The following is a 20,702-nucleotide window of genomic DNA, read 5'->3' on the forward strand; positions in this document are numbered from 1 at the left end:
GTGAATCAGCAGAAAAGAATATGGAGCTACAGGGGGAATCTTTGGACACACAGATCTTACCTGCTACAGGGTTGTGGTTGTTGGGTAAAGAAACCCAAAACACAATATACAAAATTTCTAGCCTACTTATTTAGTTAAGCCTTAGTTCTCCTTTAAACACATCTGACAATAAAAACACATCTCAGAATATTATCTTATAAAATACAGCCCTTTTTTATCCAGGCACCACATGATAGACTACAGAGATTCCAACAAATATTTCAGGTTTGTATGCAGGCAGAGGGGATCATCATCGTTTATTTATATAGCGCTGTCAAGATACGCAGTGCTTTACTGCAATTATAGCAAACAGGGAATAAATGGTGGATAACAAACGAGGATTACAGAGTACAATAGGGCTAGAAGGACCTAGAGATTAGAGTTACAGACTAAAACGTTAGGGTAAAATTGAGACATTAGGATTATATAAACACTTTAGGGAATTTTAGGGATTAGGTCCAGGGTTCCAGTAGTGGTTGTAGTGTTGCGACCTCACCATTGCTTGTATGGAGACTGCGACTAGAATATCAAAAGAAAATGTAATTTTATTTTCATTAGGGATGCACCAAACCCACTATTTTGGATTCAGCCAAACCCCAAATCCTTCATGAAAAATCTGTTCGAATACCAAACCCAATCCGAACCCTTATTTGCATATCCCAAAAAAAGGAAAGGGAAAAAGAGAGGAGCGTGCAGCTAAAAAAAAATTGTTTACTTCCATGATTTGTGACAAAATATCACATGATTTTAAGGATTCAGTTCGGCCAAATCCTGGCTGAATAACAAACCTAATGCTGTATTCGGTGTATCACTAATTTTTATAGAAGATATTAAAATTAATAACTGGGTTACCTAAACTTCTGCCCCTTTATGGCCACTATTAAATTCAACAAGTTTAAAATGCAAGTCACATTTGGCAAATTAAAGGAAAACTATACCCCCAAAATGAATACTTAAGCAACAGTTAGTTTATATCAAATTGAATGACATATTAAAGAATCTTACCAAACTGGAATATATATTTACATAAATATTGCCCTTTTACATCTCTTGCCTTGAACCACCATTTCGTGACTCTATCTGGGCTGCCTCAGAGATCACCTGACCAGAAATACTACAACACTAACTGTAACAGGAAGAAGTGAGGAAGCAAAAGGCAGAACTCTGTCTGTTAATTGGCTCATGTGACCTTACATGTGGTTTGTATGTGTACACAGTGAATCTTACGATCTCAGGGGGCGGCCCTTATTTTTTAAAATGGCAATTTTCTATTTATGATTACCCAATGGCACATACTACTAAAAAAGTATACTATTATGATAATGGTGCATTTACATGAAGCAGGGTTTTACACATGAGCTGTTTTACTCAGTATCTTTTAATAGAGACCTACATTGTTTGGGGGGTATAGTTTTCCTTTAAGTCTTTTACTGCCTGACCATTCTCTAGCCAAAGCAGACGCTCTCTGATTGCATTCCACCAGTGGGAGGGGTGTACCTGCCATAAGGTTTTGCCAGAGAAATGGATGACTGCCGATTGTGGACCTTTGGCAAAGGCTTCCCAAAGTTTGCTAACTATCTGATACAGACCCAACTGCAATAGCTAATGATGTATAGATAACATGTGTTAGGCTCATTTAGCAACCAAGTTAAAAGTTCAGTCTTAAGCATTGGCCCATTAATATCACACCTGTATGTTATTGGCTGAAGGATTTGCATTGTGAAAGTTCTGCGCAGCATATGCATCATCTGCCCTTAATGTGGAGTTACTGCTGGCAGCTGGGGGTGAGTTAGCTGTGGCTCGTGGAATGACAACATCATATGATAGCTCTGGCTGTTTTTAGAAAGAACACAGAAGTTAGTCCAATAAGTACAAAGTTGCCTACTTGTTAAATGCAGTAATGTAGATAATATTAAACAGAGGTAGAAGTGTTTAGCAGAGATGCATGTTATAGTAAGCACTAGGCAAAGCTGTAATTGAAGATTGTTGTTGTTATTGATTAATACAAGGTACCTGAAGTAAATGCTGACCCTAGATTTAGTTAGATTGTAGGGTAAATAATAATCTAAGTCAGGAATAATTCCTAAGTTAGGAATTCTAAAATAACCATTTTACTGAATAAACCTCCTTTCATTTTAAAAATATCCAGGTATCTATCTGTGTTGTATGAGTTGTAAACCACTGACTTTCTTGTAATAAGTGACTTTCATATTTAACTGAAGATTATGGACTAAGCCTGAGTTCCTACTTAGTTCATGGCTTTGTAAGATGTGCAGCACTGCAATTCATAGGCAGAAAAGCCATGCTGCCATACTGCACAAAAGAGACTGAGAGCAACACTGGTTTCTAAGCAATGAGTCAAAACGATCAGGAAACAAACCATTACTGTTTTACTTTCGCAAACTAAATAAAATGAAAAGGAGTCCATAATGTCCATACAAAAGTACCCTAACACTAATGCATATTAATCTTACAGAGCCCTTTGATGTGATTATGTATATTTAGTGTGTAAAAGACCTTTTGTTCTCAGAATGGGAAAATCTGACTTATATTCAGAGCACAACCACCTAGTAAATTCGCCAGCTATTAACGTCCGTGCCAAGTTAGTGATATTTGATATGTTATGAATGGGAGAAGGCAGTATACCTCACGGGAGGTGTTTCTTGGGTTTCATATAGTTTTTACTAGATTCTTGGCTTTATACTGTGTGGCAATACAACTCTCAAGGGCATAAGGGGTCCACCATCTAAACCAACTAGGATGAGATTTGGTAGTTTATTGGTTTTTAATGTTGTGGGTACTCCTGGGAGAATAAAAATATCTATATATCTGGAACCACTTTATGAGGCTAGGGAGCCTGACCAAATAAAGAACCACAAAGGGCTACTTTAATTGATGCACATATTCTGTTCTGTTCAGATTACAGACATGCAGTCTCACCATTTGTGGTAGCTGTCCAAGAGGCAATGATATGCAGTCATAGGTTACTGAGCCTACAAAAATAATATGAAGTGCACAGTAACATAGTTATTCAAAACACAAATATATAAGCAGGATATCAATCAAGTTCTAACCTTTATAACAGACCTTCTGTTGGTCTCCTGGATCAACAGCAACATAAGGGAATCTGTGATGGGCAGAAGTTGAAGACCTTGAATCTTTATTTTACTAGAAGTAACTATGGTACTGTGTAACTCATATTCCTGAGGTTTTGCGGGGGGGGGGGGCAGATGTAAATATTGAAACAGTGCAGATTTGAAGGAAGAAAATGGTAGGAATCAAGCAGGTTCTCTACAGTGGGAGTAGACAGTGTTCCTTCTGGCTTTTGCAGTCAGAAATAAACAGTATTTTAATACAGCAAATTAGATGCTTAACTTTGGTCACAGATAGGAAGAGACACTTACAAGAGCTTTGTTCATCAGTGCCATTTCTGTTGGCTGATACACACTTTTTCCTGCCTGGCCATTGTATCCATTGTATGGAGAAACCGGCTTATTGGCTGTTAAAATAAAAAAATAAAAAGTTTAGAGCCTATGTGATATGGTCAGACCAAGTCAGCGAGTTGGGTTATAGTACCTGTACTAGAATTATATCTGTGCGCTACTAATGGGTCTGGCTCCATGTGACAACATGCTGCCTCAATGAGTGGGTCAAAAGAAGTCACAGTTGTAACTACAATTAAGGGTAGTGCTCACCTGTATCTTAATTTTTAACAGGTTACATTGACTTATTCTATGTAACTTTTTAACTGGTCTTTATCTTGCATCTTGAAGACAAATTGTTTGCCCATGTCTACAATCATGGTAAGTGTTAATCTTTAGGTGAACTACCCCATTAAGCAGAAAAGAAGACAGTTGTGTAACCAATCAACACAAGTCAAATACCACTGACTAGCAAGGGAACAATTTTAAGTATAAAATATCAGATTCAAAATTCAAGTTTACTTTTCTTGCAGTCTAGCTATCTAAACTTCCGTAATAGTAACACAAATTTATGCAAACTACGATTTTCATTTTCCAAGTGCTAATTCATAGCACTTGGACTTAAAGTTTAGAGCATTAATTCACTAAAAATATTGTCACACCTAGGTAAAAGCATGCATATTGTTGCAATGGCAGCACTCATATGACATTAAATAGTACATAAGTATCAGCATAATAACTGGTTACAAATATTGATGAAAGAGCCCTGCTTCAAATTTAGAAGATATTTTCAGCGTTGTGTTTATCTATTGCACCATCAGCTCCTCAGGTTATGTTTTTGTTTTCTTTTTAACTGTTTTTTCTCCTACCCCTTCAAGTTCATGCAACGTTTTATCTTTACACTACTCAGTTGGCACTTACCAGATGGTGGCTCATCCATGGAGAATGCTTTGTTTTCCACATACATTCTCTGGGTACTTTGTTCCTTTAAAATGGTTTCATAGCCCACCCCTCTTATTGGGTATGGCTCTTCCTCAAACGACTGCTCGAGAGCTGGTTTGGTCAGCTGGGAGATCTCAGGGATGATGTAGAATAAGATGAAAGCCCAACCACTTGAGGCCAGAGCAATAGCAAGGGTGGGATCATCCCAGTACACGGGGTTGCCAACTTGCACATTGCCATAGACATACATAACAATCCAGACAATCCAGATAGAAATTGATAAGAATAATGTTAACAGAATAAAAATGGCATGCTTTTTCCAGTGGCCATATCGACCACACAGAGCTGGCCAGGCTGTCATAAATCCTGCAAGGATAAGAAACATAACATATATAAGGGCCATTACAAAATCTTTATTGACAATCGAGCAAGGGTCACTTGTAGGGTTTGCTGTCCGTACAATGGTGATAATTAGCCACTCTGTATTAATGATAGCCTCGACAAGAGAAAGACACATAGCTAGGCCAAAGACCCACCAGCCACTGGGCTGAGCATTTGTCCTTACAAGGTAATTGAGGCTGACTCCATGCACCCACAAGCAGGAGAAGCACATGGCAAACAACAGCCCAAAAAGAAATCTTCTTGATGAACAAGTAGCAAAGTCTTTCTTGACAACCATATCAAAAACAAGACAGAAGAGACCAAGGGTGCCTAGAAGGAAGAAGACTTGGGTTCCTAATAGACTTTTCTTTTTCTTATTCTGGATAAATGGAGTGCTGGCTACTAGAACAATCATGAGAATGAAAGTAGACACTATGCCTGCACTGGTTACTGCTTGCAGTACAATGCCCCAGGCAGCATTGAGGTCACATAAGTAATAGTATAGGGGATTTATGCCCGCCCCACATCCAGATGGGACTGCTGTGGTTTGAGCATTGGCTGACTGGCAGAAACTGGATAGTAGCCATATACAGGTAAAAAAAGTCCAGGTTGAACCAGTTGATGATGAAAAACAAGCCATGGGAAGTCTGTAATTAGAAAAAAAGTTATAAGGACATATCCAGAACACTGAAGAATACACATACAGCAAATATAATTTTATATGAGTAACAAGCAATTAATCTGTGCACGAGATATTATCAAATCAGTGAGAGTATACTTTTCTCTATTTAGTAGTCAAGTAGTAGTAAGTAAGCTCAGTGAAATACAATGAACAGCAAATCTAGGTGGTACTCAAAAGGGTTATATTTAAAACACGTTTAGATTTCCATTGGGTTGTAACACATGACTGCACTTTACAGCCATTTAGTCAATACTGTGAGTAAGTAGGTCCTGGAAACTAGTTTATTCCTGCTCTTAAACCTAATCTTGCTGGTTATATTAAATGTGCATGTACTGGCAAACTGATTTTAGCTTTTCACTGAAGGCTGCACCAACCACACAGAAAAGCAACCTCATAAAAAATAGCTGCATTCTGGATTACTTTAAGCTATGGACTGCTCACTGTTTGTGTGAAATGTAACATTTATTGCAGTATATAAATATGGGCCAATATTCTGGGTTACAAATATTGCCTCTTGTGGAAATATACATGACTAGTTTTTTTTTAAAAAAATGTACTGTTATGCTAGGTGTTAAAAAGATGGATTGTTTTCTAAAATGGTTGTAATACTGATAATTGGAAATAAAGGACCTATAATCCCCAGACCTGATGATAGTGCTGAGAGCACAGCTGCACTCTTTGCACTAAAATTGTTAAATCTTTGGTTACAAAAATCAGTTTTAGATTTACCAAGCATAGCTATTTGCTTCATGGAACAAAAACTCAAAAGCCACTACTGTCTGCAAAAGTTTGGGACCATTGACAAGTATGAAATTACAGGTGAAATAAAAACATATTTACACACTTAAACTGCAGCCATGAAGATTGAGGGAATCAAATTCCCTTATTTAAAGAAATCACAACTATAACTTTGAAATATCCTCTAAGATTGCATCAGAATTATGCTATTCTGGGTAGATTGGGGAAGAAGATATGATGATTATTTATAATAAACTTGTTACTAGGAGATTATTCAGTGACACTACATTGAATAAAAGAACTGTATGTACATAGTTTATTCTAGTAAACAAAAAAAATATTGATTCTGGGTCCTACTAGACTGTATCTAAGCCCAATGAATTCACACCTACCATGAAAGCCGTGCTTCACTTTCATGACTATATCAATAAATTTGTGCATTAAAGCACTGATATTAGTATCCATAGGTAATACAGTAAAAGGGCATGCTGAGAATTAATTTCTGAATAGTATGTCCTGATGTCACCCTAGACCTGTGAGTAACATTATAAAGCATGCCTATGCTATGGTCAAAAACCTTTGGCAACTGAAGAATCTTAAAATTTTGGAGAACCACAATTCCTTCCTGACATTGCTGACAGCCAGAGGTACCTGGGTTCAATCACTATGATGACTCCTGTGCCAGATGCTTTTAGCCTTTTTAAACCAACTAACTAAACTAACTAACTAGGATTTATCATTTTTACTTGCATGTTTCCTTTTTTCTGTAAGCAAGTAGTCTAATTATGTAGGAAACATATGAAACTTATTTTAGGTAGAATGTTGGTGGGGGGGTTCGGGTAAGAATAAGACAGCACTAAGATCTGGTTTTGGGAGGTTTGGGGGTCATTCACACTTTTTTCAGTTGAGTTGGTTTCAGATAGTTCACCAGAAATAAAGACTTTTTTCCAGTTACTTCCAATTTTCTATTTGTGACCTTTTTTCTGATATTTAAGTTGAAAGTTTCATTTTCACCTTCTTATGTAGCTCTGGTTGGGGGTCTTACTAACTCTCTAAACTGTTCTGAATTGATACATAAGTTGATACATTTCTTATCTTTGGCCCTGCTGAGCAGAATACCTGAGTTTCATTAAAGGGGTAATTCACAAAAACATAACTTTGAAAAGTAAACATAATTTCAAGCAACTTTGCAATATATATCATATAAAAAATATTCAGGCCTTTCATGATTTTTAATGGTTTCTGACAGTTCCCTAAGCCTAGACCCCTGCTCTCCTGCTGATCTGTTTGACCACTTTGCTGAGCTGGCTGACTTCTGTTACTTTGTATCAACAGACATCTGTCTTTAGCCTGCATCCTCCAAACCCCACAATTCCCTTTCAATAAGAAAAGGAACACCACAGTGCAATGCATTTCGGGTTACTTAGCTCCTGCATGCTGACTGTAAACTGTGGAGAAATTGTTACAATTTGTAACATCAGTGTTTATTTCCTCCTTTCCTGCCAGGATTTCAAATGATGCAGAAAGAGAAGAACTGCTGGATTTCAGCATAAAAAATGGCATTTATACATACTTTTTGAAAAACAGTTAACTGTGATGGGGTTTCTGTGTTATTTTGGTTTGGAAGCCGGAGTTTCCTTTAAAGGCAGCTGTTACAATATTCTACAGATGGATCTAAGAAATGTATCAACTAATGTAGCAAATTGTTACAGTTCAGAATCTGTCCAAAGGGTATAATCCCTTTATGAGCTCTGGGACTCTGTGCGGACATTTCAAGGGGGAGCTTCCAGCAGGACGGAGGCATATATATGCTTTTTTTATAACAAACACCATGTGAGTGCATTTTAACATTTTACTTTTTAAAAAATAAAAAGTTATTTTACACTATCTGCTGCTGCATGTCATCTTACAGCTTTTACCAGGAGACGTACTTAGAAACTGAAAACGCACATGGAAGGATTCTCAGAATCCTGACAGATTCAGCTCCTCTGAGGATATGTCGGCTAATCTTTTTCTATTACAGTTTAACATTGTTTAAGTGACATCCGACATATTGCACCATGAAAGTGCAATATATTAGCCAAATACAACACGGACACTTCTCAAAAATGAATACCAAAGAATAGAACCCATGCCTGAATTAATGGGTATATTTTCAGATGAAGGCAAATTAGAAGAAATTGAAGCTTCCAAGGTTATAAATGCCTGTGTTTACAACAACAGTTATTAACAAAGGAAGCTCATTAAAATGTTTAAGCTAGCGACTGAATAATTCTGTCAGGATCCTAGCAAAGTTACTACCTACTTGGTGCAGAGAGCCAGTGCTGCATGATTGGTATTTTGTGAAGATCACTGCTTTGCAATTTTTTGCATGTATTGGTGAAGATATCCCTTCCCCAGAGATCTTATAATGGGATGTTTCAGCACCTTTTGGCCATCCCCACTTGGTGGATCTTAAGATGATTGGAATCAGTTACAGGACTAGTTTGATGCTACCAGAGAACACCATCCTTATGAACTAGGCACCAACACTCTTTTTCCATTATATGCCCAGTGTATGGCCACCTTGAGCTTGACGATGCATGGCCAATCTGTTTTCCGAAGGCCCGCATTGGCAGCATTTATTAGTCCATGTATGGCCACCTTAAATCGTATGGAAGAGATGCAGCACTTGATATTAAAGGACATGTAAACCCTATAAACCCTTATTATGTCTTTATTTGTTTCAAAATATATTTATTTGATTTTACATAAACAAGAAAAATCAATATGACAGCATATATTAAGCTGACTTAGAGAATGTGCTGCACTAAATACAGTGGCATGACATTTTCAAACATTAATAACATTAAGGGGCTGATTCACTAAGGGTCGAACGATCAAAGGATAATTCCTTCGATCGAACGATTAAGTCCTACGAATCAAACGATTCGAAGGATTTTAATCCAACGATCGAAGGAATATCCTTCGATCAAAAAAAGTTAGCCAAGCCTATGGGGACCTTCCCCATAGGCTAACATTGACTTCGGTAGCTTTTAGATGGCGAACTAGGGGGTCGAAGTTTTTTTTAAAGAGACAGTACTTTGACTATCGAATGGTCGAATAGTTGAACGATTTTTACTTCGAATCCTTCGATTCGAAGTCTTAGTCGAAGGTCGAAGTAGCCCATTCGATGGTCGAAGTAGCCCAAAAAGAACTTCGAAATTCAAAGTTTTTTTACTTCGAATCCTTCACTCGAAGTTAGTGCATCGGCCCCTAATTGTTAAATACAGAAAAAAATAACTAAACCAGTGGATGTGAAGACAAATAAAAAGAAAAGAAAGAAAGAAAGAAAGAAAGAAAGAAAGAAAGAAAGAAAGAAAGAAAGAAAGAAAGAAAGAAAGAAAGAAAGAAAGAAAAAGCCCATTGTTTCAGGAAAATCAGATTGTACTGTTATCCTAATTAGATTTGGAGAAACCTTAAAGGAACAGCAACATCAAAAAATAAAAGTGTTTTAAAGTAATGAAAATATAATGCAGTGTTGCCCTGCACTGGTAAAACTGCTGTGTTTGCTTAAGAAACACTACTTTCCTGGTCACTCCATATCAGCATTGCACCCAGGGTAGGCCCCTCCCATTCCTGCCCCTAGCTCAGATAGTCCCTCCCTCTTTAGACTTTAAAAGGTACCCCAGAACTCACCTCCTTGTCTTTTTCTTTTCTGTTTCTGTCTATAGCAGGAGGGCTGGCTTGGTTCCCTGTTCCGATTGCAAATCCATGGCAGGAGAACATATAGGTAGAGAAAGGGAGCCCTTCCTCTGTCCCTTGTGAAGGTTTGGAGAGGGAATGGTGAAAGAAGGGTTGACACATAGTGGAACTATATAAGTCACCTTTCCAGTTCCCCAGAGGCGTGTCAGGTGGGTGGCTTGTGAAGTTGCTCCTGTCACAGATGATCCGTAGCTTTAGGTTGGTTGGTCATACCTTTTTCCCTGGATTTTGTGGCTGGGGCCCCTCAAAGAGGGGTCTTTTCCGCACGGGGATTTTTTATTATTACAGAGGGTTGTCTCTAGTCCCTCTTTTATAGTATATACAGTTCTTTTGGCGGAGCTTGTCTCCAGGGTTTTTCCCCTGCCTCTCCCTTCCCTGTCGGCTGCTACGTGCACCGTTCGCCTTCCACACTGGCGCTGGTCGATGACGCGCACAGGCAGGGTTCTGCATTCTAGCAGGTTAGGTTGCGCTTCGTCGCGCAATAGAGGGAGACGAGGAAGTGAGGCGCATATGTGAGCCGGTCGGAATCCGGTCAGGGGGGGCGGGCCAGTTGGTTAAGCGCTCGCCTTCCTTGGGGGATAATTAGTTTTATCGATTCCACTGCTTTTATTGCCTCTTCCAAGATGGCGGCTCAGTTAGGACTTTAGCGCTAGCGACGGCCATCTTGTGGGAAGGTTTTAGTCGTGTAGGAGTTTACTTATAGTGGGATCTTGAGTATTGGTTATTCCCTGCTTCCTTTAGTCCAAGCTCTATCTGCTGTGGGAAGTTTTCTACCTGTTCTGTCTACTAGGTGAGTGTTGTTTGATAAGTTTGTCATTGTGGTTTATATGGTTAGTGTAATCTGGTGTTGGTGTTTTTTTTTTTTAGCTGCGTTGTTGGGATTGTTGAGATGGATCATTCAGCCTCAGGTGCCTCTGCCTTTCAAGCTAGGTAAGTCCCTCCTTAAGGTTTTTGTTTTTTTGTTCTGTCTGGTTTGTCCATATCTTATCTCTCTCTCTTTTTCTTCTTTTTCTTGATCTTAGCTTGCCTGATATCACTCTTCAGAGAAAGCGCAAGACTAAGGGGACACCTATGTCCGAATGTGTGGGGTGTTTCAAGCCACCTCTAGTGGGCAAAAAGTTTTGTGAAGCTTGCTGCAAAGACCTATGCAGGTCAGCTAGAGAGACCTTAGAGGAAGGTCAGGTGTCCAGTCATGAGACAGGGGGAACGAATGAGGACTCTTCTGAAGAAGAAGGCCAGTCTCCCAGTATTGTAGATATCCTTACAGACTCTGATGAGGATTCTGAAACCTTGCATGAATCGTTTGATTTTGCTTTAGTTTCCCCACTTATCAAGGCCTTGAAGCTCACACTTGGAGTAGAGGATGAAGTGGAGTCTTCCAAAACTCCCAAGGTATTACCTGCCCCATCTAGGAATCGTCAGACCTTTCCTTTGTTTGGGGAGGTAGCGGATCTAATTAAGGCAGAATGGCAGAAGGCGGCTAAGAAGGTCTCCTTTGTTTCTCCAGGCACCAGGTTTGCTAGACTTTACCCTTTTAAGGAGACGGAGGTTAGAGACTGGACCATACCTCCATCAGTAGACCCCGCAGTCATCCACTTGGCCAAAAAGACAACCTTGCCAATTGATGATTGTTCTGCCTTAAAAGATCCTATGGATAGAAGAGTGGAATCGGATCTTAGAAAGGCCTTTATGGTGGCTGGAGCAGCATGTAAACCAGCAGTCGCCTTAGTATCTGTAGCCAAAGCCATGTCTTGTTGGATAGAATCCATAGACAAAGCTGTTAATGAGAATGCAGATGTTAAAGAGATTTCAGCAAGTCTAGCAGAGCTGAAAGTAGCGGCAGGGTTTATCTCCGAAGGTGCAGTGGATCTTACAAGACTGTCTGCCCGCTCAATGGCTATCTCAGTTGCCGCTAGACGAGCACTATGGCTCAGGTCATGGTCAGCAGATACTTCATCCAAAATGAGTCTGTGTACTCTCCCTTTTGAAGGTTCTCGTCTTTTTGGGGTTAAATTGGATGAGGTTATTACTAAGGCTTCAGGAGGAAAGAGCCAGTTTTTGCCACAGGAAAAGAAGAGACCAAGATTTCAACCTTTTAGGTCTTTTGGCTCTCAGGGAGCGGCAGTGGCAGGCTCCTCTCACCATTCCTTTAGAGGAAATAGAGAGTCTTTCAAGCCATTTGCGTGGAAGAGGGGTCAGTATGCCTTTCCAAGAGGTTATAAGTCCAGGCTGACTCAACAGCCTAAGAAATCTTCCTGACTATCCGTTGGCAGAGGGAAAAGTGGGAGCCAGGCTGGGGGAGTTTATTCATGTCTGGCAAGATACCATCTCGGACCAATGGGTCCTAGACATTCTGAGAAGAGGATATCATCTGGAATTTACTTCAGTCCCACGAGAGGACAAATTCATAATATCACCTTACCCAGCTTCGGAAGACAAAAGAGAGGCTTTGGATCAGTACGTTCAGTGGCTGTTGGAAGTGGGAGCGGTTGTCCCAGTCCCACAAGAGGAGCTGAAAAGGGGAGTTTATTCTACCCTGTTTTTAGTGGAGAAAAGTTCAGGAGGTTGGAGACCGATTCTGAATCTTCAGGAGGTCAACAAACATCTGAAGTATCAGAAGTTCAAGATGGAGTCAATTTTCTCCATCATTGCGGCAGTCTTGCCGGAAGATTGGCTTCTGTCCATAGACCTGCAGGATGCGTATCTTCATATTCCAGTCATACAGGCTCATCAGCGATTTCTTCGCTTTTCACTGGCAGGAAGACACTTCCAGTTTCGGTGCCTTCCTTTCGGTCTATCAACGTCTCCAAGGGTCTTTTCCAAGGTGTTGGTTACCCTGATAGCAGCCTTAAGATTGGAGGGGATTTCCATATGGCACTATTTAGACGACATTTTGATGTCGGCAAAAAGCAGAGAGTCTCTCATTCTCCACCGAGACCGTGTTTTGCAGTGTCTACAAGCCCATGGCTGGTTAATAAATTGGGAGAAAAGTCAGCTTATTCCATCACAGACACTGCAATATCTGGGAGCAATGTTCGACACCATTGGGGGAATGGTATCACTTCCTCTTCAGAGAGCTCAGGCTTTGAGGTGTCAGACGGCAGGTGTTCTGGAGAGGACACATGTCTCAGCTCAGGAGCTAATGTCTTTGATAGGTTCCATGGCGGCAACCATCCCAGTCACGAGATGGGCCAGGTGGCACATGAGACCAGCGCAATGGTTATTTCTGGATCAGTGGGACAGACTGACAAAGGATTGGAATCAACAGATTCAAATTTCTCCGGAATTCATCCATTATCTCAGGTGGTGGCTGTCAATAGAGAATCTCTGCAAGGGTCTCCCTCTAGTCCAACCGAGTTGGAGGATTCTAGTCTCAGATGCATCCACGTGGGGCTGGGGAGCACATCTGGAAGAGAAGTGGATTCAGGGTCTGTGGTCGTCACAGCAGAAGGGAGTTCCTTCCAACATCCTAGAAATCAGGGCAGCAAAGAATGCCCTGTTCTCTTTTGCCCATGTTCTTCAGGGATCCTCTGTCAAGATGTTGATAGACAACACTTCGGCAGTATCTTATGTCAAGAGACAGGGAGGAACAAAGAGCAGGTCTCTACTTATGGAAGTTCAGCCGATTATTTCTTGGGCGGAGAAAAATCTAGTTCTTTTGACAGCGGCTTATCTGCCAGGGGTGGAGAATCAGAAGGCGGATTTTCTGAGTCGAAATGTTCTGTCGGTCCACGAGTGGTCCCTGCATCAAGATGTATTCCGGTTGCTAGTGGAGAGATGGGGTCTCCCAGAGATCGATTTAATGGCATCAAACAGCAACACCCAGTGCCCGATTTTCTTTTCCAGAAGGTTTTGTCCCAGGGCGGAGGCAACGGATGCTCTCCTACAGAACTGGAAGTTTCAGCTGATGTATGCCTTTCCTCCGGTCCCTCTCATCTCTCAGACTCTTCAGAAGGTTATTCAGGAGAAGGCAGAGTTAATATTGATTGCTCCAAGATGGCCGCGCAGACCATGGTACCCGCTATTGTCAAAGTTAGCGATTGCTCCACCTTGGCCTCTTCCCAGGAGGAGGGATCTGTTAAGTCAAGGCCCGATTCTACATCCAGATCCAGGAAGCTTATCTCTTCAGGCCTGGAGACTGAGCGCAAGAGACTGGAGGACTTGGGATTGTCAGAAGGTGTAATTGAGACCCTGTTAAGATCTAGGAAGCCTTCTACTTCTGCAACTTATTACAGAATTTGGGAAAAATTTTTGGAGTGGAAACAATTACAGAATGATTCAGTAGAGATTTCACTGTCTCATATTTTGGGTTTTTTGCAGGAAGGTTTGGATAAGGGTCTACAATATAGAACACTAAAAGTCCATGTGTCGGCCATTTCAGCATTAACTAACAGATCTTGGGCGGAAGATCCTATGGTGAAAAGGTTTTTTACGGCCACTCTCAAACTGCGACCACCAAGGAGATCTACTTCGGTAGTCTGGAGTCTTCCGTTAGTCCTGAAGGCGTTAGCCTCAGAACCATTTGAGCCTTTGGAATCAATTTCACTGTGGTGTTTGACGATCAAAACTCTTTTTCTGGTAGCTATAGCTTCCGCATCAAGAGTGGGGGAGCTACAGGCGCTTTCCTGTAGCCCAGGTCATATTCTATACTTACATGATAAGGTCATTCTAAAGCCGGATAAAACTTTTTTACCTAAGGTGGTTTCTTCATTTCATTTAAAGAAGGAGATCATTCTTCCTAGACTCAGGTCAGATTATGCAGAGCTGGAGGAGATGCGGAAGATTGATCCAGTACGATGTCTGGTTCGCTATTTGGAAATGACTGGTCCGTTTAGGATCTCAGACAGGCTGTTCTTAGTTCCTGCAGGATGTCATAAGGGACAAGCGGCCTCAACTTCAACGATCAGCAGGTGGATCTGTCTTTGCATTTCAAAAGCTTATCAGTCTCAAGGCAAGCTAGCTCCGGAAGGTTTGAGGGCTCATTCGTCCAGGGCAATTGCTGCATCCTGGGCAGCATTGGCGGAGGTCCCAACTTCACAGATTTGCGAAGTAGCTTCTTGGTCATCTGCTAAGACCTTCATTAGACATTATTCGTTGGATGTCTCGACCTCCAGCAATCATGCTTTTGCAGCAGGATCGCAACTGGCTTTTGTATCTGAAAATTAAATTCTTTTTGGCATATTTTGGTGTCGGAGATATGTTTTCTTCTTCCCACCCTAGTTTTATTATGGCTTGGTATATCCAGGTGTAATGCTGATATGGAGTGACCAGGAAAATGGAGAATTGTTTCATACTTACCGTAATTCTCCTTTCCTGGTCACTCTCCATAACAGCATTCCCCACCCTAGATTGTTAAACTTGGTACTAGACAAGGAGGTGAGTTCTGGGGTACCTTTTAAAGTCTAAAGAGGGAGGGACTATCTGAGCTAGGGGCAGGAATGGGAGGGGCCTACCCTGGGTGTAATGCCGATATGGAGAGTGACCAGGAAAGGAGAATTACGGTAAGTATGAAACAATTCTCCATTATTGTTTATATAATCCATTAGTTAACCTGTGCCATATAGCCGTTTTTCAATTTCCGCCATTGCTCCACAGCAGCTTGTTTATATGAACTATAATAGTGTTTCTAAAGCAAACAGATCAGTTTTACCAGTGCAGGGCAACAGTACATGATATTTTCATTACTTTAAAACACTTACATTTTTTGGTTTTACTGTTCCTTTAAAACTTGATCTTTGGTATTAGAAACACACGACTCAAAATAAGGGGACCATATAAGTTTAAAGGATTCTTTAGAGCTCCTCCCATTTGATTTTGCTTTTAAAGCTTCCTGCCAGCTAAGTTGGTTCATATAAGAAATGGTATCCGACACTGAGGGACACTCTTTATGTAACCAAAAATGTAATAAAGCTTTTTTGGCAGAGGCTAAAAATAAACTTGTCAGTGTCTTTTTTTCATGGGATATAAATTTTGGCATGGAAGGTAAAGAAAAACCATCACTCTCTAAATTTAATAGAGCAAAACATGGAGATAATTGTATCTTAATTTTCAATCTATTGTTCAACAAATTAGTGACCTCCCTCCAGAATAGTTTAATTTTAGGGCAGGACCGCAAATTGTGGAAAAGAGAAACATTAGTTTCATTACATTTTGGACAAAACGGAAAAGGACTGGTAAAGGTATCTTTAGAAAAATGTTGTGTACTAGTTTGAAATGTTGTAACCTCCAGTGTTCTCCTAGGATTAATTTATTATAATTACTTAATGACTTCACCAAGTCAGAAGGGGATACTCGGCATTGTAAATACTCAGACCATTTTAAAGAAACTTCCAGTAATGGATGTGGGCCTGACCCATAATCATTCCAAAATTTTTGAGATATAGAGTCGATTGAAATCAATGAACGAAATTCAATAAATTTAGACAAAACCTCAGCTAGTTTGTGGTCCGATAATACTAAATTATTCTTATTCTGTATCAAAGAGAGGCCACATTGACAGGCATGGTAATAATATCGTTCTGACTCATGAAGATTATATTTTCCTTTGAGATCTGACCAAATTAGTAGTGACATTTTAAGTGGGTTGAAAAAGTCTTTTATCAAGACTAGTAGTTTTTCCTTCATAGAAAATAAAAAGGTATCATGTTTAAGAAAATCTGATGGTTTTTAAGTAAGAGCATAGCCGGCATAATGAGTTTGGGTATAGCTGTAGCTATGACGAGAAAATAAATGTTTCCATACAAAAATAGAGTCTCGAAAAAGAGGATTTTTTTTTAAATCACAGAGGACCTTACACCATTTGCTATGTAGTACAGATAAAATGTCAAAACGGGATTCTTGAAAAACTTCAATTTCAGAATTAGTAAATTAATTACCCTGGGAGATCCATTCAATGAGATATCTGGTGAGGGCTGATAAATTAAAAGCTCTAACATTTGGTCGTTTTAGCCCACCAAACTTAACTGGAGCCCTCAACTTATGAAGGGCAATCTTTGCTTTTTTACCATTCCATACAAAATTAATTAAAGCAGACTCTGGAATTAGCAACAAATCGTCTGCAAAGTCTCATTTACTTCTACTTTAATTTGTTTATTGTTGATAGTGATTCCCTTAATCACCTTAGAGGAGTCAAGAAAACAAATTAGTGGTTCTAAATCAATATTAAATAAAAGGGGCGATAAAGGACAACCTTGCATTGTACCTTTAAATATTTCAAAAGCTGATGACTTAGCACCGCTAAAAATTATTTGGGTTTTGGGACATTTATAAAGATATTTAATATATTGGGAAAAGGGGCCAGTAATACCAAATTTATTTAGGCAAAAAAAAAGGTGCTCCCATGTGATATTATCAGCGTCAATATTGAATATAGAGCAAGGAATTTTATGTTTTTTGGCATAAAATAAAATATGAATCAAAGCCCTAATATTTTTGACTCCTGATCTTTTTTTAATAAACCCATTTTGGGCCTCAGAAATTATAAAGGGAAGAATTAAAGAAAGTCTCTCAGCCAGGGCCTAGGATAGTATCTTAATATCCTGATTTAATAAAGAAATTGGTCTAAAGGAGGAGGGAAGAGATAAATCTTTGTCTTTTTTTGGGATGACTCTAAGGTTTGAGAGTTCACTAGAGGGTAGTCTTTTATCAAAAAATAAAATATCATTAAATAAGTTAGATAGAAAGGGTGATATTTTGTCATTCATAATTTTGTAGAAAGAAGGAGTTTTTAAAAAAGTTTTTTTAGAAGCTGTTTTTGAAACATTTGACAAAACCCATTAGACATGGGCAGTGTTGGACTGGCCCACAGGGATACCAGGAAAACTCCCGGTGGGCCCAGGTCTCAGTGGGCCCTCATGCTGCTAAACATTTGGCCTATTTCATGGTCATTCCCTATTTCTATAAGAACACAGAGGCTAAATAGATGGAATAATAAATTATAGTATGTAAAGAAGAGAATAGGAGAATAGAGGTTGAGTGAGGAGAGGAAGAGTAATAGTACTTAAAGTGGGCCACTTGTCTAAAATTAATTGGTGGGCCCCTGGTCAAAGGTTTTTGGGTGGGACCCTGGGGTTCCAGTCCGACACTGGATTTTGGTGAAACGCGCTCTATTAATTTTAAAATTGGTTAGGCAGGGCGCCGGAACGGACAAAAATAAGGGGCTGACACCGCTTACTGGGAGGGCATGGTGTGGTGGGTGAAGGGGTTGGTATGGAAGTGTTTTTTACAGGTATTTCCCACTAATTTTGCATAGCAGTACGCAACCTGCAACTACAACTCTTTGCAACCACCATCTTCTCGCAATTTAAGGCAGCTTTTGCCAATTGTAACTTAAGGCAACTTTGCCAATTGTAACTTAAGGCAGCTTTGCCAATTGGGGGGGCTACGCTGCGGGTGAAGGGGTTGGTTTACAAGGTACTGCTTCAGGTGGAAGCTTCAACGCTCATATCAGAGCAGATATCCGCCAATTGGGAGGGTTGTGCTGTGGGTGAAGGGGTTGGCTGACCAAGGGCTGCACACCAGGGGTTGTTCCAATAGAGATGCAAGCTCTGGGATTTACCAAGCCTGCCTCTCCAACGATTAGCAGCAACTCTACCCATACTAATGTTGTACACATCGGGGGTGCTAACTAAGTGAACGACTTACACAACCCCCACGATTTAGGCCCCACTGACCCTTTGGGTTATGTGCTTCTAAGGGGGCAATTTGTGTTGCATAACATTGCATGTAATCTACTACCCTGATTACACCCATATTTATTACTGAATAGTGTTTAAACAGTTTTTTGGGGTGACCTCCACTAGCATACATTTACCACTTATCCGTACCACCAGCCCACTACCCCAAGTTAATCCGTCTCCCCGGTCCTAACCATGTTTTAATTATCACTGGACTTTTTTATCTTATTTATCAGTAATAAAAGTTAAGTTTTAATGGTGTATAAATACGAGCTTGTGGACATGCTTTGATGGGAGGGTGCAAATACATGGGTCAGTTCTTTCTTGTTCTGTTTTTTAAACATTTGTGCTCTCTCACTTTAGGGGCATTTTCTGAGGGGAAACCTATAGTTTACCTAGGAAAACTATACATTGTTTTTTTCGGGAGAAACTGAACTTTCTAAATAATTTTTTAGAGTTTTCATGTATTTCCACCTCTGCAAAAAGATTTACAGCGCTAAATACAAAAAAAAAACTCTATTTTTCACAATATATGAATTTATACCAGAAAAAGATTTCATTTTACGCATCAAAATCCAACTGATTTGGAAAGCCTCATGTCTCTCGTACGTGCAAATACCAGATATGTATAGTTTTAGTCAGATTTAGGACTTCTGTACAGCAAAAACTCCCGGCAGTATATTACCGAATTTTGAAAGCACAAGGCAGAAAGCGGCATACTTTAGATTCCAAGGCCACAAAATCCTGAAACATTAGGTTTACCCCAGAAACCCATATATTTTTGAAAAGTACACATTCTGCTGATTCCAAAATGGGTAACTATGTCTCTCTACTCCTAACTACCAAACATCAAAGCTTGTCTGAACGTAGTGGTTTTTATAAAAATGTATCAAAATTCTGAAAAATCACTTCAAAGGTTTTTATTTTGCTGCTTAGCATATCCCACACTGTAATAGGTACCAAGAAAAAGCACCCTGAATATGATTGTCAGGGGTCCACTGAACAGTTTGATGCCCATTGTACATAGGTTTACCAATTTATCTGGCATTTAGAGACCCAAATATGAAGTTAGAACATCCAAATTGTCCAGGACAATTTTCAGCTACTGAAAATCAACACATGGACTGCATTTTTTGTGGGGTAAAAACACAGAAATATATGTTTACCCCCCAAAACCATATATTTTTGGAAAGTACACATTCTACCGAATCTAAAATGGGTACCTATGCCTTTCTACCGAGTCACAAGGCTTTCCCAAATTTGTCGGTTTTGGTGAAATATCTGAAAATTGCCTCAAAGCTTCAACTTTCCAGCACCATATCACCCATGAATCATTACTTACCAATAAAATGCACCCTAAATATTATTGCCAGGGGTCCACTGAACAGTTTGGTGCCCATGGTGCATAGGTTTACCAAAGTATCTGGCATTTAGAGGCCCCAAAATGAAGTTAGTGCATACAAATAATCCTGTGGGTAACTTCAGCTAATGCAAAATCAACACACAGGAGAAAGCTCTCTGTTTGGTGCTGAATTAAGCATTCAAATCCCTGTTTGAGACAGGATTTTTTGTTTTCACTTGGTGTATGAATGCGTTGTCCACTTGGTGGGTGAAATTTAGGAAGTTTTGAGTTGATTTTCTTTACTAAAAATCGATTTTTCTTTTGACCCTGAAGGTGAGTGATTCCTAGCCCAGTTCCCTTCACTTGTTTTGGGCTACAAACTCACTGTTGGATCCCCTACCCTTCCCCCGCACCTGGGTGTCAGTTTCATTTGCATTTTTCTGTTGTTTCAACACAAATTGTTTACTTTTTGTACAGATTGAGTGGGTATTTTGAACTCAGTCTTGTGAGGAGAGAAAGCTAAAGGGAGAAGGATTTAATATAAGTATAAATATAAAATCTTTTGCAGCAGTGCAGATCCCAGGCACCTGCTCATATTAACCCTCTCTCTGCCACAGCTTCTCCACTTTTTTGTTGATCAATAGTATAAAGCTTTCGTTTTGGGTGGTGTTTTGTAAAATAATGGGAGGGAATAAAAATTAAAGTTATAAAAAAACACCTCAGGGTTCTAAAGCAAA

General features: G+C 39.8%; 1 protein-coding gene across 3 annotated transcripts in view; it reads right to left on the reverse strand.

Moving 5' to 3' along the window:
* Positions 1–265: 265 nt before the first annotated feature.
* gprc5cl1.L (G protein-coupled receptor class C group 5 member C like gene 1 L homeolog) overlaps positions 266–20,702 on the reverse strand; it is a 35,220-nt gene continuing 14,783 nt past the window's right edge. For 2 of the 3 annotated variants that reach the window (XM_041577427.1, XM_018235061.2), the window contains exons 2-5: positions 4,383–5,431; positions 3,444–3,538; positions 1,729–1,872; positions 266–558 (exon numbers count right to left, since the gene is read on the reverse strand). In XM_041577427.1, coding sequence (XP_041433361.1) covers positions 532–558; positions 1,729–1,872; positions 3,444–3,538; positions 4,383–5,424 — 1,308 coding nt within the window. In that variant the 5' untranslated portion in view covers positions 5,425–5,431 and the 3' untranslated portion in view covers positions 266–531. The remainder of the gene's footprint in view (positions 559–1,728; positions 1,873–3,443; positions 3,539–4,382; positions 5,432–20,702) is intronic. The other variant, XM_041577428.1, reaches the window with a different exon arrangement.

This window comes from Xenopus laevis, chromosome 9_10L (assembly GCF_017654675.1).
Source record: "Xenopus laevis strain J_2021 chromosome 9_10L, Xenopus_laevis_v10.1, whole genome shotgun sequence".
Classification (NCBI taxonomy): Eukaryota; Metazoa; Chordata; class Amphibia; order Anura; family Pipidae; genus Xenopus; species Xenopus laevis.